This window comes from Labrus bergylta, chromosome 3, assembly GCF_963930695.1.
Source record: "Labrus bergylta chromosome 3, fLabBer1.1, whole genome shotgun sequence".
Taxonomy (NCBI): Eukaryota; Metazoa; Chordata; class Actinopteri; order Labriformes; family Labridae; genus Labrus; species Labrus bergylta.
This window is the reverse complement of record NC_089197.1, coordinates 26363394-26389858: the sequence shown is the minus strand read 5'-3', so window position 1 is coordinate 26389858 and position 26465 is coordinate 26363394. Positions and strand designations below refer to the sequence as shown.

Here is a 26465-nt window from a genome sequence, read left to right as displayed (position 1 = left end):
TAGAGGTGAACAAAATAGAGCAAATACGCCATCTTGTGTCTGCAGGCAGGTAACACAGTACACTGGATAAAAGTCAATGTGGGAGGAACTGAGCTCTTGTAAATGTACTGCAATCATAGCTCTTTACATATTTAGGGCTGTAGGGGTTTGAAGCTACACCTTTATGGGGCAATGCATTTTGTTATAGGATATTTTGAAGTAAAAAATAAATGTCAGCAATAGATGAAAAAAAAAAACTAAAAATCTTTTATTTTGAATTAATGGGCCTTTGTACTTCCTTCTGCCAGCCGTAGCCTGACGACGACGAAGACGAAGACGAACCTCGGTCGTCACCCCCTGCTGACGACAGGACTTCGCGGCGAAGTAAACACACATGAAACAAAAATGAACACTATGGAAAAGAAGCTAGCGGACTTGATACGTGACCACCCGAATCTGTACGACCAGTCACGGCGGGACTACAAAGACAATCACAAGGGCCATTTCTCGTGGAAAGAAATAGCTGGCAGCATGGGGAAGTCGGAGGAAGAGGTGAAGCTGAAATGGAAAAACTTACGCGACAAGTTCTGCAAAGCGAAGAAGCGAATGGTGAAGAGAAGTTTTCCTCCCCTGACAGGCGAAGAGAACCCAGTGGAGAGGCCTGCCCCGGCACTGTACCACCAGTTAGCCTGGCTCAGCGCCTATGTCAAACCCAGAGGTGGAGCAGGTATGGGGGAGACCGACGAGGTTTGTTGCCCATCCATCACTTATTTAAAAATGTCATCATTACAGTAACCTATTTGTCATGTTAGAATGGTATTGTATTTCGTCTTGTTTGTGGGCTTCTATCCGCTGTTATGGTTTATGACACCTTTGACACAAAAACAGCAACATACAATAGGCTACATTTATTTATTTAATGCTAACTATTATCTATATTTTATGCTTTAGGCATCGAAACATCCACTGTAAGGTGCATCTTCACTCACCTACAACACAGAATATCCGGGTATTTTCACAATAAAAGCTTTTTAGTTGAACATGATAGATAGATAGATAGATAGATACTTTATTGATCCAGAGGGAAATTCAAAGCATCCAGTAGCATGTTACAAGATGTACATGACATGAAACATTTGTTACAAATTAAGCCACACCCCCCCATACATATATATTAACCCGATAAAAGATTTAAAGAATACCCCTAGATGAAACAAACTTAAACTGTGCAATTAATAAATAGACTTATACAAGAAATGTACATAACCTGTTACATGTGTAATTTAAAGCAAGAACCTATAAACAGTTGAGGGAAAAAATCTGTAATTAGACCTGATGGTGAACACGATATATGAGGCAAACAGCACAACATAGCATGTATAGGCCTCTTGCTTTTGAACCAGTGTAATACCTTACATCACAAATCATGCATATAGTAGGTTCTTTTTTTCTAGGTCATTTCTGAAACTCGGAGAAGATCAAAACTTTGGTCTGTCAGTGTTTTACGCATAATCTTGATTCCTTTAAGCTCAGCAGCAATGTATGTTCTTCTTTGTATTTTTTTAATTAGTGTGCTATTTTGCCCAGTTGGCCCCGAGGTTGGAAATTGAGTTTAAGTAAGAGTCTGAGCACGAAATGGGAAGTAGCCCTACAAGAGGGTAAAAAAACTTGGTGACTGAAAAAAAGACAGATTTCAATCCACACACATAAGGGAGAAATTGTGTCTGGGAAGTATGATCGATTATAACTAGGTGGAATTGTTGTAATTGTCTATCTAAGCGTTAGAGAGAAAAAGCCCTGAAAATGCATATCTTTGGAGATTTTTTTTTTTGTGTATCTTGCTTCCTCCCATTTGGAGCGGAGGCAATGAAGAAGTGAGTTGAGGGGTTTGTCTCTGACTGTAGAGGCAGAGGCATTTCTGAGTAGGCCTATAGGCTACTGTGGAAACCTCCTCTGTTTGCCTGAGTTTTGATGGAGAGATGCCTGACAGGGTTTTTATGTGTGCTGCAGAGTTAGGCCATAATGAGAAAGCTCCTCTCAGGTGTAGGACTATTTTATATGAGCATTTCAGATCTCCCAGAGGAGGATGGGGTGATGTTCATCAGGGAGGTAACCTCCAGCTGCTTGATGATGAAGGGGTCCTTTTTTGGACATTGAGATGTTTTACTCTATGTGAAGCAAAAAGGATCACTATAGGGGAGACTGGAAAGACTGGTGCAAGCCCAAACTAGTGAGTCTGGGTTATAGACAAGAAAGGGATCACTGAGTCGAAACTGTAAGTAGCCTATGTGGCACTGTGAAGATAATAATATCCAGTAGGTGACGCCAGTGAAACAACTAAGCTACTGATGCCAGCCGTCATTAAACTCCTTAGAAGAAGAAGTCTGCTTTATTGTCCTTCTGCTGTTGTAGTGATGGAAAATAGCGACGCGTTATCGGTTTTGAACGGAGCGTTTCACTTTAAAATACTTCCTGACGGCACAGTTGACAAGTCTAAAGTAATATGCATTTTGTGTCAAACGGAATTAAAATACCACCGAAGTACTACCAGTTTGAGGTACCATCTACGAGCAAAGCATACAAGTGCAGCGAGTCAGGTGGTAGGGCAGCCGCTGTACCAGAGCTGGCAGGGCCGCTGCACACCTGTGGATGACGTCAGACAGGACAGGTTAACTACGGCGCTTGCTAAGTGGGTGGCCACTGACTGCAGGCCAGTTGACATTGTGGAAGACTCTGGTCTAAGGGACGTCCTTAGGTTGGCTAGTTGTGACCAGTTATATGCTCTACCGTCGCAGGGGACGGTCGTGTCACGCATACAGGACCTTTATGACACCGAGAAAAATAAACTGGAACTCATGAAAAGTGCTGTCGCGTTAGTCGGAGATCAGTGGACGCCAGTGAGTCATTTGTTTCATGCACTCCTGCATGTTTCTTCATGTGTAACAGCATTATCTTCCCAAAACAAAAACCACTGTGTTTGAGCATGATCAAAAAAAAGGAAAAAAAAGTCAAGATAATAAAGTCCATTCGTTGCATTCATTTTATTACAAACTCAAAGCTCCTGGGAGGAGTTTCAGGCTGGTCAATTTATTTTCCTTGGCAAACACTTTTGAAAGGTATCAAGCTTTTATTTGTTTATTTGTATTAGAGAAAAACAATACTTACACATTTAAAAGACAAAGTCAGCAAAGAGATTGAAGCTACTGTTTTGTCCACAGGGGTTTATAAAGCTGACCCAAACCGACATTTCATCTCTGGAGCGTATTATGAAAACTGTTTTCAAGTGTAAAATAAAGGAATTCTAATCATGCAATTTACATACAATTATTAACTATTGGAATTCATTTATATTGTTTGTTTTTTTTCAATTGTCTTGATTGTTTTATGTTGTGTCTTATTAACCTAAACATATCATTTGCATATTGCAGTTTCTCAGTAAGTTGCATTACAATATACAAAATGTTATATTTGACAGTAATAATTTATTTAGGCCTACTTGCCAATTATTCATAAAGGGTCTGCCTTAACGTAGTAGAAAACAATACAACATTTGTATTTAACATTTTTACAACAATTCTTTAAATCGTTGAACATTAAAGAAGATATAAACCCAGTCAGACCTGTCCAATGGTTTTCATCCTATTTGTTAAAGTATGAGAGGTTTTCATGTGTTTGCCTGTGATTTCCAAAGAACTGTAAGATTATTATTATTATTATTATTGAGTGCTGTGCTGACCCTTAGTTTGACATGCTGTTCTTGTGCCAAACAGGGAGCTGGGAGTGGTGACGACCAGGAGAAGGAGTTAGAAGTTAAAGATGAGAAGGAGCAGCACGGCCCTCTACCTGTGGTTAGTACAAGCTTTTCCCTGACAGAGCCCTGTCAAAACAGCGACCAGGAGATGGGAGTCTCTCTTAACCGTAAAAGACGAGCCACCACAGAAACCACAGAGACAAATTCTGCAGAGGCCCTCGCCAGCCTCAAAGATGAAGACGAACTGTTTCTACTCAGCCTTCTGCCCTCACTAAAGAGGCTCACCATAAAAAAAAGAATGGAGGTGCGGATGAAATTCCAGCAAATTCTTTATTCTGCAGAGTTTGAGGACTAAACATTTAAGTTAAATCAATATGATGTATAAGTGTTAGAAGGGCTTATCACTGTATATAATCAACTTTAAAACATGTCAATAGAATTTCTTTACCATTGTAAAATGATTAAATGTCTTTGTGAAACACTCGTGTTGTTGAAATATATCAATATGTAGATCTCCATAATTGATTGTTGGCAAAGTTGTATAAAGAGATTCATCTTTTGGTGTGAAAACAGAGAAAACTGCCTCGTCTTCAGGAGGTGATGAAGTCACTGTTTGTCAGTATCTACAGTAACTTTCAAGCTGTTGATTATTAAAGTAAACGTGCAGTAAAATCGGATGAATTTCAATACAACAGCTGCTGCTTACTTGTGCTTTAATCTGGAGTGTCTTGTGCATGTGTCCCTGTTGACTTTGTTATTCAGATATCAGAAAGTCATTTTATGGTTGGCTAATGTTTGCATTGGTAAGTTGTCTTTTACATGAACAGAACAAAAGTATTAAAGCCACAATTACTTATTGTGCTGCTGAACAAACTGTATAGTCTTTGTCCAGCTCTTACAACAATGTGAGAAGTGGGGATTGTCAAATTCCATAAAGTAAATCCACAAGAAATGTTGGTCTAATCAACACTGCCTGCTTATTATTCCTCACCCTCTGTGTAGAGTTCATCGTGCTCACTGACTGTATACATGTGTCTTCATCTTTCAGAAAAGTCTTATTTTTACAATATGTTTGACAAATAAATATTTATAGCTCCTGTAATACAGTTTTCACTTCCTGTCTGTAGATTTTTTTAAATCCTTTTCTTTTCAGAGGTAAGAGGAGCTGATGCTCATCCAGATGTGCTCAGGGGGTTTCATTGCTGCTTAACCTGTTAGTATTTCAGCCAAGAACCAAACTTGTTTGTTCATTGTGGTGTAGTATAAACTTGAACATTTTTCAAAATGTAGTATGTTACTATATAGTACTATTTCATTGTCTTAGCTGCAATGTAATTTATATCACACACAAATACCTCCCTCACCATTCAGTTCACATGCTGGCAACAACCAGCTTGACCCTTGTGTGTGTTTTCTTTAATATCCTCATGTATCTCATTCATATAAACAGTAAAGGTTGTGGGTTGGGTTGTGTCTGTAAGTTTGTGTGAGTGCTCGCCCTGGTATCACACTCTGCTCCCTTCACCCATCTCTCCTCTCTCCTCTCTTCTCCTCCTCCCTCCCTTCTTTTTGCTGTGTAACTCCCAAACCCCTCCCCCTCACTCTGGCTCTTTGCTCTGTCATTGGGTTTTGTGTGGGGTGATGGTTGTGGTTTCTGCCGGTGATGTCTCCAGAGCGTGTAGCAGCTTACTGCTTCAGAACTACAGAGGCTTATTTTCATTCACAGCCTTGCAGCACCTCTAGATGACATCCAGTGATATCTGGATGATAGATAGATAGATAGATAGATAGATAGATAGATAATTTGGCAAGAATATGTGAAAGGGGTTCCTCTGAAGCTTGGACTGTACATATTTCCAGGAAGTAGATCATGTCCATCTTGAACTCTTTCCACCAAGTCATTGCCTCAGACTCTGCCGGACCAGACTACTGAGTGCTGACATGCGACAAAAATAAGGATCTGTGCTTGCTACTGCCTGAGGTGAGATGCAAACAATATACTGTTCATATTCAAAAGGGTTGTGTTTACAATAATAGTTTGTGAAATTGCATCCCTACCCTGTTTGTAGTACTGCCTATGGAGATTATAAAAAAGGTGACTTTGTGTTACTTACTTTTTAAATCCACCACATAGTTCCATGTTAAATGACTGAATAAGAATCTATAACATAGCATCACATGGCTCAAATGCTGCAGGATGAAAGGATGGTTACTATGATGAACAGCATCACACTCCTATTGGTAGGCACAGGCTCCGGTGAAGACTATCGATTGGTTCCTGCAGTTGTCTGTTGTTCTGAAGGGTGTGTACCAACAGTGATGAATACAGTCATATGGTACAAACATACCACCCTGGAAGTGGTGCTTCCTGGTGTGTTTGTTTAGGTGTGGTTCAGAAGGGATAGGAGTAGAGAAATGAGACAGAAAAAAACAAGGGTGTGTAAAAAAAAAAAAGGAAAATTATGTGCAGATAAACCTAGAAAGAAAGAGTCTTGTTCATGCTTATATTGGATGTTAAATTAGGCTGTATGTAGCCGTACATACAACTCCATATGTTTTGCAATTGTCTCCTTTTCTCTTGCAGCGAGATAAAACTATAGCATCACTCTTTTAGATTCAAACGTTCAGAGCACAATTCAATGTAAAGTAATAGACACACAGGCAATGCAATATGAATATGAATACATTCAATCAAACATTAAGAGAAACAATCGTGTACTTTTTGAGTTATTCTTAAGATAGCAAATAGATTGGAGAGGAAAAAAAGATGGTAAAAAACAGTGTGTATAAAAGCATATAGTTTAAGTGCATTTGAAGCATGCACTGTCATGTCAACAGAGATAGAAACAAGAATAGAATATAGATAGATAACATGCAGGCAGAAGTAGCCTGGCTCACAAATTATTTGCTGATTTTGCTGAGAAGCAGCCATTCAGAGAATTAACACAGCCAGTAAATGGCTAAGGAGTTTACAGATCTGCAAGAAACCAGTCATATGATCCTGGTCAGCTCTGAGCTATTAGAGAGAGAGGGAACGAGAGAGACATTTTTGCAAACAGAGGAAGAGAAGCCTGACATAAAGACTAATACCAATGATCCATGTAATGCAGTTTACTGTAGCCTCCGAGCTGCTACAGTTTCTTTCTAAGTGTGAGGTAATGGATCAAACATTGTTTAGTTGGAGTGGCTGAAGGCTTTTAATGTAATACTATGATGAGGTGGAGGCCCAGTAGATGGATTCCTTATGAGCTCATGCCACAAAGAAAAGGTAGGAAAATTTTCTATTTGGTTTTAAAAAGAAACATTTACTTGTGACTAATCTCCCTTTTTTTGTTTACATGAAATTGAAGATTTATTATATTTAAAGTAAGGAAGAACATCTTACATTATTCATGACAGTAATGGTCTGGTACTGTTCAGTATGAGTGAGTGGTGTTTTACTGCTCTGTAACAGAGATTGCATTCAGGAACTGATCTTTGAGTTGACGTTAGATAAGAAGATTTCTGGGCAATATTCATTATTAGAATCGAGAGTTATTTAATTTCATTGTACCAGGACCTGCCTTACAAAGTAAAAAGTGAGTTAACAGCAATTTTTGCGAACATCCAGTGATCTAGTGGGCTGTTCAGTGAGAAACATTTTACACAATTAGGATGTCAGGTCCTATATAGTTATTCTTTCACATTTTTACCAGAAGCTTTTGCTGTCCCTGTGTCTCAGCAGTCCAGTCTGCACTGTCATCAAAGCTGACCTAACTGAAGGGATGATCCACTTCTACCAGGGAATCTGAGAAACTTGACTGTGTGGCTCCAGCTCAACAGAAACCAGACGACAGCGAGCCTCTTCAGGACTCAAGGATCTGCTTGACTTACTCATTGTAACAGGGCAGTGGACAGAGGAGAGTCCCACTCACCATGTACTCCCCTCAGAGTCTCCACCGCTGGGGCATCACTCACAGCGAGAGTATGGAGCGACTAGCCTACAGCCAAGGTACCTTTTTGATTGAATGATCTTATTATAGGATGATAAATCCTATCAACTCCTACCTCATCCCATACATGACCTAAAACAGCCTCAATCAAAAAGCTGATTACATCATTTCACTATAAAACTGGATTAATGTTTAAATTAATAAAAGAATACCTATTTGATGAAGCTTTAATTAACCCATCAAACTGAAATAGCTTTAGTTAATAATCAATTAGGAGAGTGAAGGGACCTACAGTATATAATCAAACTTATCATAATCCATGACTTCAATATTTGCTCTGAAGCGTTCATGTGTTGATAAACTTGTTGAAATATGACTGTTCATAATGTTAAACCATTTGAATAGAGTTGAACCGATTAGTCTATTTGTCGCAATGTCACAAATCCATAAATCTATTGGTTCCAGTTTTGACAAAGTTGAATATTTACAGATTCATCGTTCATTGATAGTACACAGAGCATCTGTGGGTTTTAGAATGATGGTTTGCTCAAACAAGCATTTATAGACATTACCTTACACACAATGTTATTACATTTTCCAAACAAGAAATGTAGGAAATGATCAAGAGTATTATTGATAATCTAAAAAAAAACACGATGCAGCCATACTTCATGTATCATGGTTGTGTTATGTGAAAACTTTATTTAGTTTTCCAAAGCCAGTTCAGTTCGTCATGTATGTGTTTTTCCTCTTTACTAAAGCTTTCTGTATTCCCTCTGTCATTTATTCCTCTACTGGTGAAACACAATTCATTCAAAACACGGCATTAGGAAGGATTTTGAAAATACTGAGCTCATGAGTCCAAAGTCTACAAGCTAACAGCACAGATCATCTGGGTTTGACAAATCAGCCGTCTCTATTAGAGCTAGACATTTTAAGAAATCCATACAGAGTTAAAATCAGAGAGTGCTGTAGCTTTGCTGAAATTAATTTTAAGATGAACTCATGGCTCAAAACAACTCAATCATGTCCTCATCACACATAGACACATGACGTTTCATGAACTCTGTTTGATAATGTTGTAGTGTATGAATATGTTATTATTGGTATTGTTGATGTCTTGTTTAGATATAGGTGTTTAGATATAGGTGTGGTCGTTGTTTTTTAGTGATGTATTTAAAGTGAAGTGCTCTTAGACTATTAATGTTTTAATATAATTTGTGAAATTTACGGTGGATTAATTTAATGCCATTGTTCAGTGGTTGTGTATTGGTGTGTAGATGTTGTTAGTGTAGCCTATCTATTGTTTCTTAACAGAGACGTTGTCTCTGTCTCCTGCCCAGGAAGTGCAGATGTCATTTAGTTTATAGCTAACTCTGGTTTAGCTAATAGGCTGAACACTGTCCCTGTCAAAATAAATAAATAAATACAAATAAACCTGACCCACATGATATATTGTGGAGAAACCACAAACCAAAACATGTACATTTTTTTGTATTGAAAGACAACACAGACCATTAACGTGTGCTGATGTCATTCAAGCATAAAAAATGACCAGAATACAGGGAAGGAAGCATCAGGTCATTCACTAGATTAAGAAGAAGAAAAAAAGTCTACTTCAACAAAAAGAAAATGAACTTGATGAATTTAAGTCATTTAGCCTATGGAGTAGCATGTAGCCTAGGCCTATAATTTTTCACTCTTAATTATCTTGAAGAAGAAATCAACAAAAGGGAAGAACTCAAGTAAAATATAAATTGTAATGTTCAATTGTGAAAGTTACATTCATAATGTTTTGGTTGAAACTCTATGCTATTTTATTTAATTAATTTAATTATACACGTATTGGTAGTTTAAGCTACAATACATTATAATTTGTGAGTTCATCAAACTGTTTAGAATAAAAAATATAAAAATCATTTACAATATTTACCTCTGAGCAGTTTTGAAAGAATAAAATAACAAAAGGGTAGCACTCAAGTGAGATATCACATATGTTTATTACCTTGTCAGTAAAATATAGGCCTAGTAAAGTGAGTTCATGTAGGCTATAGGCGATTTATTTATATTATTATTTTATTTGTATAGCCTATTTCTGGTGACTAGGACTCCAGTACAGTAACATCGTGCTGTTCTCACCGCAGCCAGCAGAGGGCGGCACGTCCACAACATGGCAGCCCCCTAAAATCATTACGTAGTGTTCCTTTTGTGAGTCTTGTGAGCCTTTTGACACCGCCCCTCCAGAGGGTGCAGCGGGACGGTCAGAAGCAAAACTGTCTGCTCGGTCGGCTAGGTGTAAACAAATGTATAGTACACCGTGGTGCACGTCAGAGACTTGTTTTAATAACTGGAGCAGCTGCCGCCCTGTCACCATGCAGACGGATGCGTACGTTTTCCTTTCCGACACCGATAACACGGTTTGTTTTGACACTCGCTAGACCTGTCAGTGCCTCGGCCGGGTTTAACGCAGGTAATTTTATGCCCTGGTTGTCGTAATGTTCACCGGGTGATTGGCACATAGCTAACGGTTAGCAACCCGCATGAGTCTGGTTGTTTTCGCATCGAGCTGTGATAATTTCAGAGGTACGTGAACATGGCATCGTCCGCCGACCACGATCTGTCTGAAGCGGACAGCAGCAAGGACAAAGCTCAGGTGTTTGGCGTTTTGAGGCTGCAGGAGGAGAAATCTGCTGCAGGAGATAAAGCTAATAGTAGCAGCACTATTAGAGGAGGAGGAGGAGGAGACGGGCGATGGCAGGCTCCTATCTTCGCTTTGGCCAGGAAAGCATCCGAGACCATTTCAGGGAGCATTCACGTCCTGCCCAAAGTGTCGGAGCACAGAACTTCTCTGCCCGGGGACTGGACCGTTCAAGGTAGGGTGTTATCAGGTCAACGAGGCGTCATTCATGCAGGAAATAGAGGTGTGTGCGTGCGTGTGTGTGTGTGCGTGCGTGTGTGTGTGTGCGTGTGCGTGTGCGTGTGCGTGTGCGTGTGTGTGTGTGTGTGTGTGTGTGTGTGGTTCTGGTTAATATAAGCAGTTCTGATGATGACACCCAGCCCTCAGGCTCTTCACATCAATCAATCATTCAGTCATGGGGCAGAGTTTCAGCTGATGTGTGTTGATGTGATAGCTGCTACATGTCTCCTCTCTTTCACATCCAGCATTACCTCACCATCCTCTGCGTGTGGCAAATTGATTTCTCATAGATCTGTGCTGCCCCTCATGCTTTTTGATTCTACATCCTGCTATTTCAGTTTCAGCAGCGGATGCTTGAAGCCTCAAATGGTGCATTAAACCAAATGGAAGAAAAAAAAACCAAACAGTTCCGTACACTTTTTTTTAAAAGAAACTTTTCGCACTTGAGTTGTCTGTGTTAGTTTGGTGCCATGGCATTTCTACAGTCAGAAACTTTGCAGGATATTGAATTGGGGCTTCAATTATGTCTTTTAAAACACAGCTTTATCCTATTGACCATTATATCCTGATGCATCAATCTTTTTGTCCATACCATTTCACAATAATGTTAGCAACCTTCAAAAGTCAAAATAATCACATGTCTTGTTTATTCAAACTCGTGCACAAAAAACATCCAACAAATATATATATATATATATATATATATATATATATATATATATATATATATATATATATATATATATATTTCCAATTACAACTCACACAGCAGCCTTATAGCATTTGAGTCTTTGTAAATGTAATTGACAAATGAATCATGATTGATTTCCTGATGAACAACATCATCTGTTTTTTTCTAGTCAAAGCTCTTGGCTCTTCTGATCTCTCTGTCACTATTCCCAGAAGCTCGTGTGTCAGTCAGAATAACGCTCTGCACACTCACAACCATCTTCAGTTTCTGAAAGACACTCACGGCATTCATACACCTGCTTTTAAACGATGTCTGCATCAGTTGACAACTGTTTCAGGAATTCAATCCAACAGGGATGTGAGATGATTAGTCTTAAAAAACATGAGTATAAGGCAAATTGACCTTATTTATTTTCTGATGGTTTTTTTTGTCTTTTCTAAAGCAATTATAGCTGAAGGTTTGACCCACCCACAACACACCGTTCTGTTATTATGTCAGCAAGACAAGTACCTCTCTATGTATAAAATAATATACTAATGAGTCTGAATCAGTTATTCTTTGCCAACTGATCATTTCCAGATTTCAATCTGTGACGATGTTTTAGTTGTTTATGTCACAGACAGAAACCTTTAGTCTCAGTTTTTTTACGAGTACGTTTGGACGGTTTAATGACAAGCTTGGATATGAGTACACGTGTAATAAGGTCTCTAGCAGTTCTGTGATAAATGATAAATGAGTGCCTGTTAAATTTCAATAACTATTCTTTGGGTTTGGTTATGCTGCCCATGAAGTCACTTAGCAGTTCAAAATATTTAAATTGGTGTGGTTTTAGTCTGTCTCTATTAGCAACCTGTGCTGATGGTCAAAGAAACAACAAACTCAACGAGGTGTCCTTCACATGATTCTTACTCCTCGCAGTTAAAACAGCTGTGACTGCATTCATTACAAACACATGTATTATAAAGAATAAACTTTAATCCAGTGTGTCCAGCTAGTGATCATTAGACATCATGATGTGTGCATTCTTCAAATCAGGCAGGTCTTTTCTTCTGTTAACTTAAAGGAAGTGTTGGTGCTTTTTCTGTTTCCTCCTGCAGCCATGCGAGACCCCATGGCCATGGAGAGAGCCAACCTGCTCAACATGGCCAAGCTGAGTATTAAAGGGCTGATCGAGTCAGCTCTGAGCTTTGGACGAACACTGGATTCAGACTACCCACCTCTGCAGCAGTTCTTTGTTGTCATGGAGCACTGTCTCAAACATGGCCTCCGAGGTGAGAGAGAGAGAGAGAGAGTGAGAGTGTCTGCTGTGCTTGTGGGAATATATCTGCAACCTTCCACCTTATTAATATTCTGTGTTCATGCCGCAGTGTGTTTGTATGAAGCCTCTTTAATAAAAAAAGGTGTCATTCCTAGATTTCCTTTTCCCCGGTGTGGGTCTGACTGTGTCTCTCCTCTTCCTCTCTGCAGTGAAGAAATCCTTTCTGGGCTTTAACAAGTCTCTGTGGGGTCCTCTGGAGCTGGTGGAGAAACTGTGTCCTGAAGCAGCAGAGATCTCCGCCTCGGTACGAGACCTGCCCGGACTAAAGTAAGGAGCACATTTATGAACACACACAACTTAACCCTGACCACATGCTAGAGAAACATGAGCCATGAGCACAACCGCATAGACTCACATGTAGGAATCTGTAACACGAGCATGTGACGTGAGGCACAGCGGTTTAGTACCTGAGTGTGATGTACTTTCACTTCACCTTTTCTTTCACTGTACTCTCACTTCTTCCTCTCCACATTTTCTCCACATCCTGGTTTTCTTTTGACTCTTTGTTACTCCACTAAAGCTATTAAAAACAGGTAGTAAGCAGTACTGTGTTCAAACTGAGTTTGTAAATGGTAAATGGAATTGAGCTTTTCTAGTCTTCCGACTACTCAAAGTGCTTTTACACTGCAGGTCACACCAACGCATTCACACACTGATGGTAGAGGTCGCTGTGTAGCATCATCCATCAGAAGTAACTAAGCCCGTTCATTCACCGCCAACGAAGAACCAAAAGCAATTCAGGGTTAAGTGTTTTGCCCAAGGACACATCAGACATGTTACCCAGCTGGGGATCGAACCCTCGACCTTCCGGTTGAGAGGCGACGACTCTACCAACTCAGACACTTTTGTTTAATAAACACCTTTTTTTAAACTAAACCAGTTCTGATGCAGCAGGGATTGGAAATGTATAGTCACCCTTACTCTTGTGATACAATTTGGCTGGTTGCCAAATATCAATATAAGAAAAAAAACTTACGAGGGAGAAGATGACACTACGATAGTATCAGACAGAAGTTAAAGGATGTTGAATGGTTAGCGTGACAAGAGATGAATCTAACACATGCATAGATACATTCATTCTGCACTTTACCTTTAAGAGGCATTTTGTAGTCTTCTTCGGTTTATCAGATTTTGTGTTGTATCAATACAGGATAGTCTTTCAATATATCAGTTATTGAATAATCGCTGTATGGTGATATAATCGTTGCTGAGGCCATGTTTTGGATTGTATTGTATCATATTGCATCCTTTTTTTTTGTGTGATTCCCACCTTAGTGTGTACTATGTAATAATAAGCAGTTTGTTTCATTGTAACTTACAGTTTAGAGGATGAGTGTTGATAGCTCTGTGTGAGAGAGGTCATAATTCAACTTTTCCCCCACATCATATTATTCAGTTATTTAGTCACTGCATAGCAGCACACTTCCACTTTGGAATCAAGTGAGTAATATTCAGGTCTTGTCTGATCCAGCAAAATAGGAAACAGTTGTTCTGTTTCAGAGGGAGAGCAGAGTGTGTTTCCTTTGGTGGTGCTGAGTCAGACCAACAGACATGTAGCAGAGCAGTGTTCTTGTAACATGAAGTACAGACAGTCATGTTTTTCTCTCTTGAGAATAAGATTATTCATTAAAAAACGGTTTGTAGTGCGGTTTTAGTTGCTGAGATGGCAGAGAGGTGAAATGAGCCGTGTTCAATTTACTGTAAATGGTTCAAAGCCTTGAAAAAGAGAAGAGTGATGTAGGTGAGACCACTTATCTGTTATATGAAACAAACAGGAACACAGAAGGTCAAATTAAAGCAACTTAAAAAAAAGAAGAAGCTGCAGATCAATCTCACAATGTCCCAGCACAACCTCCCAAGAATTTACTCTTATCGTGTGTGTGTGTGTGTGTGTGTGTGTGTGTGTGTGTGTGTGTGTGTGTGTGTGTGTGTGTGTGTGTGTGTGTGTGTGTGTGTGTGTGTGTGTGTGTGTGTGTGTGTGTGTGTGTGTGTGTGTGTGTGTGTGTGTGTGTGTGTGTGTGTGTGTGTGTTTCAGGACTCCTTTAGGCAGGGCCAGAGCTTGGTTGCGTCTCGCTCTAATGCAGAAACGGCTCGCTGACTACCTTCGACTTCTCATCACCAGAAAAGACCTGCTAAGGTACACACACGTATTGTTTATACACATGGTGACACACAGATAACATACATAGGACCATACGTTTGGCTACAGAAACTTTTTGTAACAGTGTCTGATTAACACACTAGGCCTTTTAAGGTCAAAGATGGTGATTCTAGATTTTATTTCCCAAGCAAACCTGATTATGAAACTCAAGCTTGAAGTACTTTCATACAATAAATGAAAACTTCACTTACTCCAAAGTCATTTCACATCCACAATAACAACATTAAAGAGCTTAAACATTCAATTAAAGCTGATCCCCTTTATGCTGCTACGTTTGAACTTCCCTTCAGTAGTAGAGAACCTCTTGTGTCTCCTCTGCAGTGATTTCTATGAGAATTCAGCGCTGATGCTGGAAGAGGAGGGAGCAGTAATCGTAGGACTGCTGGTCGGTCTGAACGTGATCGATGCTAATCTGTGTGTCAAAGGCGAGGACCTGGACTCTCAGGTAAGCACAGCTCTGATACTGTTTGTTACCCATACGAATGAACAAAATGTACATCTGTTCTTTACTATGAGCTGAGTTTGCATGACAGCGTTGTCCAACATTGTTTTTCTCACTTTGATCAGATCACGTATTCCAAATACACCATACTGAAAGGAGAAGTCGTTATTTCACAATCTCCAACAATGAAAGATATCAATCTACTTCCTGTGAACACAAGTTCATTGAAAAGAAACAGTTAGACTCTATTATGAGGAAGAAAAAATGCAGACAGGACTGGATTGTGGTTTGGTCACTTTGTCTTTGCTTCAAGCAGCTAGAGAGCAGACACTGCAGTGTCTTATATTTACTCCATGGCAGGAGACTTTTTCCACACTGCAAACACAGTTTTATTCAAACAACCTGCACAGATTGCTTTCACACCTGAGTCTGTGGCTGAGGTACTTGTAGTCGCTTTGACACGGACTGACAAACAAAGATTTGATTTAAATGAAAACATCATGTTTTTGTGGAAATGCTTCTTTCAAGCAGACGTTTCCTCTTTGGAGAGATTTTAGCTTTATTAGTTTATTTATTTTTCCAGGTTGGGGTGATTGATTTCTCCATGTACTTGAAGAATGACATCGATGATTACAGGAGTGAAGAGAGGTACGACCTTTTATTGTCCATCAATGTTAGTTAATGCACTGGCTGTCTTAGGCCTCCCAATCTGATGCAGAGCTTGTTTTATGACCGTTTCCATGGCTACAGGAATAGCCAGATAGCATCCATCTTGGATCAGAAGAACTATGTGGAGGAGCTGAACCGACAACTCAAGTAAGATGTTTTTATTATTGAAATAGACTTGTGTTAGGTTTGACTTCCAGATATGAGAGTGTTTTGTTACTTTTACTCGCTGATAATGTTTTATATTTCTAACTCATATTTCAATTTACATCATTTGATTGTCTGATGTTTGAGGAGTGCCATGATGCACCTAACCAAAGGCAGGAGACTGAATGTGTCATTACAAATGTAAATGGGCCTGGTGTTCAGTCACTTTAGTTTAAACCATTCTGTTGTTTTAGAAGTGCAGATGTGTGCCTTCTGGTCCCACAGACAGATTCATAATAACACAGACAGTGTGTCACATTTCCTCTTTTGAATTTCCCTTTCTCACCAACTATTTTAATGAACCTTGTGATTCTCAGTTTGAAATGGCAATACGGATGTAGATAATGAACATATGCAGCTGTGACAGAACTGAAAACAAGCTAGTTCATGACTCAAACCTATAACAATAATGATAAGTTCATGTATTTCTGTCTCTGTTTGTGTAATTAGCTCCACAGTTCACGGTCTTCAAGGTAGAGTGGACTCTTTAGAGAAGTCTAACTCGAAGCTCATAGAGGAGGTGAGACCCAAACTCATAACATCTGTACATTAACCTCAGAGTTTAACAACTGTCTCTACATCATAGTTATGTGCCTTTTATAACTTAATCTTGATCCACTTGCATGGTCTGTTACACAGAAATATACGATACCTTCATATGAAGTCAAAGTTTAATATTCTCAAACTTTTATTCTGTTTTTGTTTCGTTTGGCAGTTAGCCATAGCCAAGAACAACATCATCAAACTCCAGGAGGAAAACCAGCAGCTGAGGAGTGAAAACAGCCTCATCCTGACAAAGACACAACAACAGTTAGAGGTACACAGACACACTAAGAAAACATTTCAACAGTTGCTTTGAGCTCCTGCTGATAAAACGTATGCATGACTATGACTTTCACGTCTTCTTATTGTTGTAAATTGTCCAGGTAACCCAAGGCGATGTGTCTGTGGAGAGAGACACATACAGACAGTCTCGTCAGGGTTTGGATGAGATGTACAATGAGGCTCAGAGGCAACTGAAGGAGGAGTGTCAGCTCCGACAGGTCGGACCGCAGCTGTTTGTGTGTGAATCAAATATTTCCAATAATACATGTTATGACAGAATAGTAACAGGTCATACACATCCAAATCATGTGTTGTCTTTTTTGTTCAGGACGTGGAGAATGAGTTGGTGGTCCAGGTGTCGATGAAACAGGAAATGGAGCTGGCTATGAAACTTCTAGAGAAAGATATTCATGAAAAACAGGTTGGCACAAATATATATTCTTTAATTAATAATAACAAATATATGTCATTGTACATAATAATTTAAGCATTTTTGAATTATTGCAGTACGGTTTAGTGAAAACATTGTGAAAAAGGACAATATTTACATATATAAATAAAGATGTGTAAATGATGTGTTTGCTCTTGAGATGTATTACTACCACAGTGAGGGAGCATGTGATAATTATCAGATTAAAATAAAGCACCAGTCTGTACATGCTCACATGCAGCAGTAATACCTTTCCCACTTCTGCCCGTCGCCGTGGCAGCCCTGCCAGTGATTGGCTGCTCTGCACGAATGTGTGAACACTGCTGCTTAAACGCCACCAGCTGACATTTGTAGCTAAGCTGTGAGATGCAGTTAAGCAGCATCAAGGCAGCTTGTATGAAGGCCGCTGGGATCATTACATCAAAACATCAGGGGTCAGCAGGATGCAGCGTTTGACACGCATGCATCGATACAGTGTGTTTTAAATACATTTTAGCTCTCTGATGGGATTTAGCTTGAAACGTGACAAACACGACTATTATACTAGAATCTGTCACATGATAGTTTGAGTATGAGATTCAAACAGCATCAGAACTCAACTGACATCTTTGTGTTTCATCAACAGGACACGCTGATCGGACTGAGGCACCAACTGGATGAAGTCAAAGCCATCAACGTAGAAATGTACCAGAAGATGCAGGTACAAACACAAACACACGAGCACATACACTTCTGTGAAGACTTATTCATTCTTATTCAGATTTATCACAGTCATTCCTTCTCCTTTGTTTAGTCGTCTGATGATGAGATGAAGAAGAAGAACAATGTGATCAGTCGTCTGGAGGAGAAGACCAATCAGATCACTGCCACCATGAAGCAGCTGGAGCAGAGGTGAGATACACTGCCTGTGAAGGCACAGCACACACACAGACAAAAACTGGAAAATCTCTTTTTCTATATGCGTCCTCTGCCCCTCTTTCAATCTGCACAAAGTACTCCTTTATGTTTTAACTACTTACAGAACTTCCCTTGTTAAAGGAGCGATATGTAACCGTGACATGTAGAGTTTAAAATGGACACTGCAGTCTGAAATCAAAACATTGGAGAGCTCTGTCTCCCCCCCTGCACCCTCCTCCCTAGAATCGATGTGCAGTGTTTAGCCAGCTCTGCATCAGTCTTGAAGTCTTCCTGCGTTCTGACCTCTCCAAAAGAGAACTAGTAAACAATGAACTGAGACTTTTGCATGGTGTAATTTGAAGCTGTGCAGTAGTGACCTGGAGTAAACTTGGAAAATAAAGTACATGACAATTATCATCCAACAATCCAAATTAAAGTCATATTATTGGGTTTGTGTCTGCCATGGCATCTTGTGATCGTATTGATTTGTTTCTATAAACAGCTGATAGAAGTCTGACTTTTGAGATCTGTTTGATTCATAAATGGTTACCTCAACATTGAACATACATGTTCGCTTCAGTGAAAAAAGTCCTCTGAAGAGTAAAGTAGACACGCACAAAAAAAGTATCCAAGGCACTCTGTTCTGTTACAAAAGTTAAAAAGCTTTTATTAATTCATTCAAAAACGTGTGGCAGACCGACGCCGTTCAATGTGAAACACGTCTCAAGCGATAAACACATCTAGTCCTATTCATTTCACCATTTCATTCCACCGTCCCCGAAGAGCCCCCGTTTGCTGTTCAGCTTGATTGAGGACCCACACAGCGTTCCTAACCTTTGAGGTTTTATATGAATTTAAAATATCTTAATCTTATCCTTTCCCTGAACATTTCAAACATATGTTATTAAATAGAAGCACATGCATTCATTTAGAAATTTAACACATTTCTACGACACAAGATTACCTCTGAGTAAAAAAAAAAAGAGCAATTAGCATGATATATAATTAATGCTTATGTTTAGGCCATCACATATCAACAGGGTTGATTAAAGAAAAGTTGAGATACGTCAGGTATTGTCCAACATTTTCCTCGAGGAAATTCTGCATCCTAACTTCTCATGTCTAATAAATAACAGCTAATATTTTCATGCATGCTATGTTAGTAATTCTCTTTACGTCTATGTTCCAAATCTGCATCAGGCATGATGAAATCTTCTGGTGAATTGATGCTTTATGACCCCTCTTCGCCCCATTGTTTACAAGTCAACATGGTTCATCCCTCCCCCTCCCCTCTCCATTGGTTTATATCTCCCCATCCTATTTGTGATTGGTTGTGTAAGTTTTTGTTTCCTGCTTTGAAGGTTTTATGTAGTCTGGTAGAACTTTGAGTGGGAGTTTTGTGTTGTTGTAGCAGCAAATCAAAATGGTCAAAAACCGTAGGAAACTTTCAGGCTTAAATTTCGTGTCTTATAGTCTTATTCTACGCACACTGCCTCTTAAAATACCACTTTTTATCTGCTCTAGAGTCATATATCTGTCCACACGTTAATTCTTCCTGCTTCCTCTCCCCATCTTTTCTCATCACTCATACTTTGACTGTCGAGGGAAATAAACCCAGACTGAAGAAATCTGATTACAGTGGGAGCCTGAGAGCCTGAAAGCAGATTTCTGTGACTTCATGCGTTTTACTTACTCTTACTGCTGTGCTGTGCTGTTCAGTGTAACCAGGTCCACCTAGAATGCTGATGTATTGACATCCTTTCTTCCTTCCTTCCTTTCTTTCCTCCCTCCTGTTCGTCTCTTTTTGACCATCCATTCCTCCATTCTTCATTTTACCCCTTGAAACCTCCTCGTTTCGTCACTTCCCCCTGCCTCCCTGTGCAGTGATAAGGATTTGCTCAGTCAGACCAGAACGCTTGCTATGTCATTTGTTAAGTGTGCCAGCAATGACACAGAGCACCAGTACAAGCTAGTCAAGGACATCTCCTTCTGAGGACAAACACGTAGACACACGATAACTAAAGACATTACAAATAAACAGACTTAACTTAAAGGAACATTCCTGTTTTTTGCACACAATATTCAGACTGTAGGTGAGAGGGCAGCCAGAGAATCAGGTGAAACTTGAATGCAGGGTGTAGTGACTGACACTGATCATCATCAGCAGAGTGCTGTAATTTACAGTGAGCACTCCAACATGTTTTAAGATCTTCAGTTAAATCCTCCACAGACCATCTGCTGGAAAACAAAGACATGCTTCCTGTAAATATCTTGGTTTGCTGCTCAGAGAAATGTCTGAATATTACATCAGTTGACTTTAATCGATACTGGAAAAAAACAAACATTTTGACCCAATCAGGGACTCCTTCATTTCTTCACATGCTGATGATGCACACACCCATTCCTACACTACCACTACTCTACCTGTGTCTAGTCGTCAGTTTATGTGCAGTAACACTGACAGTAATATAGTTGACTGTGTGGGCTCTGAGGTGTAATCATTGGGTATTTGTTATTGTTCACATTGAGTAAGAATGATTATAGTGAAGCTTTCTTTTAATGCTAGTTTCAAAACTACTTTTAAGTAGTTTCAATTCAACATGTGGACACGTACAAAAGTTATTGGGTTTAATGCGTAACATTCAGTTTTTTTAAAAAGCAAGATTTTTCCTCGTGTAAATCTGTGACTTTGATCAAGATGATTGCAACACCCCCTAAAATAATCTGGGAGCTAATATATTTATTATTATTTTTTAGTCCAATTCATTTTGCAATTAGTCACTAAAAGTGCACAAACTGTAAGATGGTGCACTCCAAGCTTTAATTCGAGTTTTCTAACACAGCTTCCGAGTTGTTTCAAAAGAAGTTGAAGGAGTGATTGCCAAGATACGGCAATTATAACAAAATTGTAATTTCTGTTCATGGAGGATTTGCTTAGGTCTAAAATACGAGCAGGAACATGAACACTTGCAGACTAGCTTTTTTAATATCTGCCTGATTCTCCACTGTCAGTCACTCACTGCACATGAAACGTCAGAGAGGAGTTTGCTTGTGCAGCCTTCAGCTTTAAATGTGTTGCCAGTTTTTCTCTGCATGTGATGCACCTCCTGACCTGCTTCTGACTGGCTGTGATGAAACGTGCTGCATCAGACATCAGGCCTTTGTACAAAGAGATTTTAAACATTTCATCCTTTAAATCATCACTATGAAATTGTTGGTGAAATTGTTAGCAAACAGTAGTTAACATGCCGTAGACACTAGTTTTTTTGAACACAAAAAAAACTAGAGGAGGTTGAATACAATAGTCTGTACTGTAAAAAAAAAAGGGGGGGGGGGTTCCAAAAACAGCCCTTCTCCTTCTTGCTCGTCATCCTCCTGGAGATTCACATAGGCTAAAAGAATTACTGTTGTATCAGAAAAAAACATCTCTGCAGGACCAGCAGCCTCAGTGCATCTCACACGCGTTGTTCCTGAAGATCAGACGGAGCCAAACCAAGTGCAAAGAATTGTAGTGACACAGATGTAAACCTCTGGAGCTTCTGTCATGGGAATTTGAATGTGTTGTGTGTCATCTTTTGTTGACTCTTGTGATAGATAAGGAAGCAGTCATTCCACTGATCCTAAGCCCAAGCTCATAGTACTGTAACTCCTCTCAGTTTGTAGAAGAATAAACACTCAGTGCGGCTGCTGGAGGCTCACAACTACTGTCTTTTACCACCGTGATCAATAAAGGTAGATGTTTTGAGATGGCTGGGTGTGGCGTGAGTTTGTTGCCATGTTCAGAGTCCAAGGGGACTTCTATTGCATGACTTAACAGAGTAATAAAGCTCTGTGTCAACTGTTGCTGTCGGCTGGGATTTATTCCTGTTGTCCAAATATGTGCGGTAGCTAAAGTGGATGTAAAGCGAGATGAAGTCTCCTATGAAAGTTTCCTGCCTGCAGAATATTGAATGGAACATTAGCATTGCCAATACTTTTCAAAATCATAATGATATAAGTATGTAGGGAATTAGAGTTCACTGACCTGCTGAATTTAGTTAGCTACCCTTTTTTTCTTGTCTTTTCTGCTTTCTTTAAGGCAGTTTTTATCTTCATTGTGTCATCATATATTTATTTAAAGTCATTACCTGCTTGTATTATTTCCTTTTGTGTTTTGATCTCCCCTCTCTCTTAAGTTTTACTCTCTTGTGCTATCCTTTATTCATCCCGAGTCTTCATTCCTACATGTCCACACCCAGAAGCCTCAGTTCCTAAAATCCCTCCTTATAGACATCCATCCATCTCATCCTCCTGTTCTTTTCACACTCTCCCTTCATCACCTGCTCCCCCCCCCCCCAGTTTTTTCTCTCCATGGTCCTGAGTTTGTCCCTGGTTATAATGGTGCAGATTACAGGAGGCAGAGAGGCACCGCAGCTCGGCAGAGGAGGGAACCAGACGCTTCAAGTTGGACTTCGCTAACAAGGCGGACAGCCTGCAGCGGCAGATCGAACACAGAGAACGGCAACTGTAAGCTTAAAAAGCATCCCCACACAGACTGACTGGTAGATCTGTGCTCACATGCAACATGAACATTTATATATCAGAGAAGCTGTGGAGTTTGGACAGATGTAAAGTGTTTGAGCTGTGTTTAGCATAGTAGTTCTCCACTCTCTTGCTCAGTATATTATACCTCTCTCTGTCTCTGTGTGATTCCTGTCTTTGTGTTGTTGGTTCTTTTATGTCCATATCTGTAGCCAGCAGCTGGAGACAGACCTAAAGATAGAGAGGGAGTGGAGGCAGACATTACAAAATGATCTGGAAAGAGAGAGAGACACGGTGTCTCAGCTCAGCACAGAGGCGCTGCAGATCAACGGACTGAAAAAGGTTGGAGAGATGAGGGCAAACGACATCGATGACATGTTTTTATTTGTGTCTTTTCGGACTGAGATCTCATTTGATCTGAATACGATGTTCTGTCGTTTGTGTTTTTGTTTTTATTTATTTTTATCAGGAGTTCCATCGCCTCCAAGATGAAAACATTCAGCTGAAATCAATCTGTGAGGACCAAGAACAAGCACTCGAGGAACTGGGCTCCAAACTAAGCGAGTATGTGTGCTTTAGCTCAAACTGTCTTCCCCCAAACTGCACTTAGTTTCATTGTCACTGTTGGCCTTTTTGGAAAGATGAATAGTCTTTATTCAAAACATTCAAAGTAGAGTTATTTTCATTATTATATTATCTTAGAATCATGGACCATGCAAGTGTTGTTACAGAGTTTCTTTACACGATTCAGTTGCATCATAAAGCATTCAAATAATTAACATTTTTGCACATAACCCTACTCCATGAAACTAAAAAGGGCCTTCCTAAATAATTAGTTTGATGTTACTTTGACTCAGAGGGAAAGATTGATTGATGACCTGTGGTGGTTGATTTGATTTATTCCCCTCACTGAGAACTGTCTCGTTGTTTTGTCATAAGATCCAAACTGAAGATTGAGGACATCAAAGAAGCAAACAAAGCTCTTCAGGTAAAGTGACAGTGAGTTACAGGGATAAAAAATTAAATAAATAAAATATGTTGGAGATCTCAATCTCCGCATCCTGAAGATGGTAAGTTAGGTATGATATAAAAGAAATAAACTGCTGGACAGTACTACAATATGTCCGATAGACAAGGTTCAATAACATGAGTAAAATATGTCTGTCTTGTGGAGTCTAAATTGTAAAGTTAGGGTGTGATGTTGTTTCAGGGGGGTCAGGTTTGGTTGAAGGACAAGGAGGCCAGCCACTGCAAGCTGTGTGAGAAGGAGTTCTCCATCTCGAGACGAAAGGTCAGAACTAACATGAAGAGATAGAAAAATAAAAAAGACTGTTCAAAGGAAGTTTTTTTTCTTGCCACTGCTAATTTACTAAATGTGGTCAAGTGCTGTGTTCATGGTGGATCACTGCCGGGACTCTGTCAATAATACAGAGTATGGTCTCGATCAGTGGTTCTCAACTGGTGGGTTGGGACCCAAAAGTGAGTCGCAAATGCTGTCAAAAAGTCTATAAAGCGCTAGTTTTAAACAAGTTTGTTTCAGAATGTCTGACGTCCAAACTGCACAAACAAATCTGATTGATTGAAAAAGATGAGAAATTTGGGTCGCGATATTTCATGAAGGAGTAGTTGGTGGGTCCTGAGGCTCGATCAGTTGAGAACCACTGGTCTAGACCTACCCTTTATATGTGTCGTCGATAAAATTGGAGCTATACAAATAAAGATTGATTGATTTTGTAAAAGCGGAGACCCTACTCTTATTTAAAACACAATTGTAGTTATGTTAGTTCTCTCTCTCTCTCTCTCTCTGCAGCATCACTGTAGGAACTGCGGGGAGATTTTCTGTAACAGCTGCTCGGACAATGAGCTCCCTCTCCCCGCCTCGCCCAAACCAGTCCGAGTCTGTGACACCTGCCACGCCCTCCTCCTACAGAGATGCTCCTCCAATCCAACATGAAGGAGTGCCACACTGCCTCAAACAATCTGAGACCAGACTCAAAAATCACTTCAGTCCTTTGCAAGATCCACAACGCAACTTATCTTGACAAAGTGTTTGCTGCTATAGACAGACCATGTGAATCCAAATTTAGTACACTTGGCACACTTTGTCCTGCACAGACAAATTATGAGGAACATCTGCATCATTCTGACCTCATTGTTTCATTCTACTTCCTTGTTTTGAATGTGAGGGCTCTGTTAGTTTACTATAACGTGAGCCTAATTGTCTTAACTTCATATAAGACAAATCTCTGGTCTGTCAAATCGTAAGCAATCACTACTGCTGGTAATCAAACTTTTAGTGAAGCAGAAGACACAATTCATTTACAGTCAATATGAATATCCATGGCCTGGGTGAAAAGAGACTTGCACAGTGGGTCGTTTTAGTATTGCAGTGGCCACAAATACGTCTACATTATCAAACATTCAATGTGTGCCCATAATTTAAAATACAATCAACATTATTTCTACATTCCTGTGAAACATTGAACTGGGCAGGGCACAGCAGGAACAAACAGCTGGACTGTTCAGGCGGTAATGGAAGTTGTCAGAAAGCTGTAAGCTTTTGTTTTTCTCACTGGTAGTCACATTCAAACCCAGACAGACCCTTGTAGGTTTAAAAAGTTTGGCTCCTAGACTGCATATAAAGATGAATACATAAATATTATGTATACACAGTTCTACAACGTACTGATTATATACAGCCTATGTTATGGATGTAGGGGACCCTCAGCATGTACTGACACTGATCAGCGGTGGAAGGTTTTGATAAATCCCCCTGTACAGTTCAGCTACACAATGCAGCCTGAAGGTAAACAGAAGAGATTATATCATTTATACATTCAGTACTGTGGCCTTGTTACTGTTACTACACCCTCCAGTGAACACAAACACAAAGACAGCATTTACACAGGCACAAAAAAAAAAACAAGTCAATACCACTACATGCTAAACTGAAATATAAATTGAATATTTATTACTGTTCAGTGAAAGAGGTAGAGTGTGCTACAAAACATCTGTATTTGTCGTGATGCTGTCATAGCTGCAAAAGTTTACCATGAACCTCATAGATTACGTTTTGTAGCCTGCCATCTTCTGCTCCGACGGACTAAAAAAAGCCTGAAAGTAACATCCATGCTTCTCAGTGTTTAAATGAAACTTTTCTGCAAACTAATGCTAGGGGCAGATGTGCTTTGCTGATGCAAAGACTAGACTAGTTCCCCTTTAGAAGAAACTGAAAATCTTTGGGGTTTTTTTGCAAGTGTTGATGCCATTTGTGCCTGTGTAAAGGCGACATTTATTACCTACATGTGCTTCTCTTGTTGCCAAAATAAGCACTACATTTTTACCGAGAGGGTTCCTGCATAGAGGAAGAGATCGGAGCAACACTCACTTATACTAGCCAAAGAAGCAGTCTTGATTAAAGGTAAATTTCCTGTTTCTCTTGGAGAAACTGATGCAGTTTATGCTGCCTGAAGGACCAAGAAAAGCATCTGATTTTTTTCCTCTCTGGTAGCTCTTCTGTTGAACCACTGACAGCTTTCTCCCAACACGACCTCTTCACTGACTACGTGTGAAGAAGAACAGACTTTTAATGTCTCACCTCTGAGAAAACCGCCACAAAGTATGATTGGACACTTGCCAATCCTATGTTGCTGAAGGTGTAGATAAGTATTTATATTTTTGTTTTATGCACATGATTTTTTTTTTCTTTAAGAAGTCCAGGAACTTGT

At 39.7% G+C, this 26465-nt stretch overlaps 2 protein-coding genes across 7 annotated transcripts; both read left to right on the top strand.

Annotated features, from left to right (window-relative positions):
* Positions 1-268: 268 nt before the first annotated feature.
* On the top strand, positions 269-4832 carry LOC109997167 (uncharacterized). Of its 2 annotated transcripts, none has more exons than XM_020651591.3 (2): positions 269-726; positions 3750-4832. In XM_020651591.3, exons 1-2 carry the CDS (start codon positions 385-387, stop codon positions 4083-4085), a joined length of 678 nt encoding a protein of 225 aa, XP_020507247.1. In that variant the 5' UTR covers positions 269-384; the 3' UTR covers positions 4086-4832. The 2 variants fall into 2 exon arrangements, with proteins under 2 accessions (XP_020507247.1, XP_029136158.1); XM_029280325.2 differs by lacking the exon at positions 269-726 and adding an exon at positions 1538-2876.
* A 559-nt stretch (positions 4833-5391) lies between these two features.
* Positions 5392-25663, top strand: rufy2 (RUN and FYVE domain containing 2). Of its 5 annotated transcripts, none has more exons than XM_065953043.1 (20): positions 5392-5711; positions 7455-7721; positions 12368-12541; positions 12738-12855; positions 14624-14725; positions 15071-15194; positions 15775-15839; positions 15942-16007; positions 16515-16584; positions 16780-16881; positions 16991-17125; positions 17218-17310; positions 17945-18019; positions 18113-18210; positions 22603-22722; positions 22950-23079; positions 23207-23301; positions 23677-23725; positions 23948-24028; positions 24548-25663. In XM_065953043.1, the coding sequence occupies exons 2-20, from the start codon at positions 7646-7648 to the stop codon at positions 24689-24691; spliced, it is 1917 nt and encodes a 638-aa protein (XP_065809115.1). In that variant the 5' UTR covers positions 5392-5711; positions 7455-7645; the 3' UTR covers positions 24692-25663. The 5 variants fall into 5 exon arrangements, with proteins under 5 accessions (XP_065809115.1, XP_065809114.1, XP_065809116.1 ...); XM_065953042.1 differs by having other exon boundaries at positions 7452-7721; XM_065953044.1 differs by having other exon boundaries at positions 5393-5711; positions 7452-7721; positions 16991-17107.
* Positions 25664-26465: the final 802 nt, after the last annotated feature.

What these genes read in the sequence shown, in the direction of transcription:
- rufy2 (XM_020631217.3), top strand. Translation starts at nt 10,256, where the DNA reads ATGGCATCGTCCGCCGACCACGATCTGTCTGAAGCGGACAGCAGCAAG. An exon ending in CGGGGACTGGACCGTTCAAG is followed by an intron (nt 10,536 to 12,367) that starts GTAGGGTGTTAT and finishes TTCCTCCTGCAG; the next exon opens with CCATGCGAGACCCCATGGCC. An exon ending in ACTCGAAGCTCATAGAGGAG is followed by an intron (nt 16,585 to 16,779) that starts GTGAGACCCAAA and finishes TTCGTTTGGCAG; the next exon opens with TTAGCCATAGCCAAGAACAA.
- LOC109997167 (XM_029280325.2), top strand. Translation starts at nt 2,328, where the DNA reads ATGCCAGCCGTCATTAAACTCCTTAGAAGAAGAAGTCTGCTTTATTGT. An exon ending in TCGGAGATCAGTGGACGCCA is followed by an intron (nt 2,877 to 3,749) that starts GTGAGTCATTTG and finishes TGTGCCAAACAG; the next exon opens with GGAGCTGGGAGTGGTGACGA.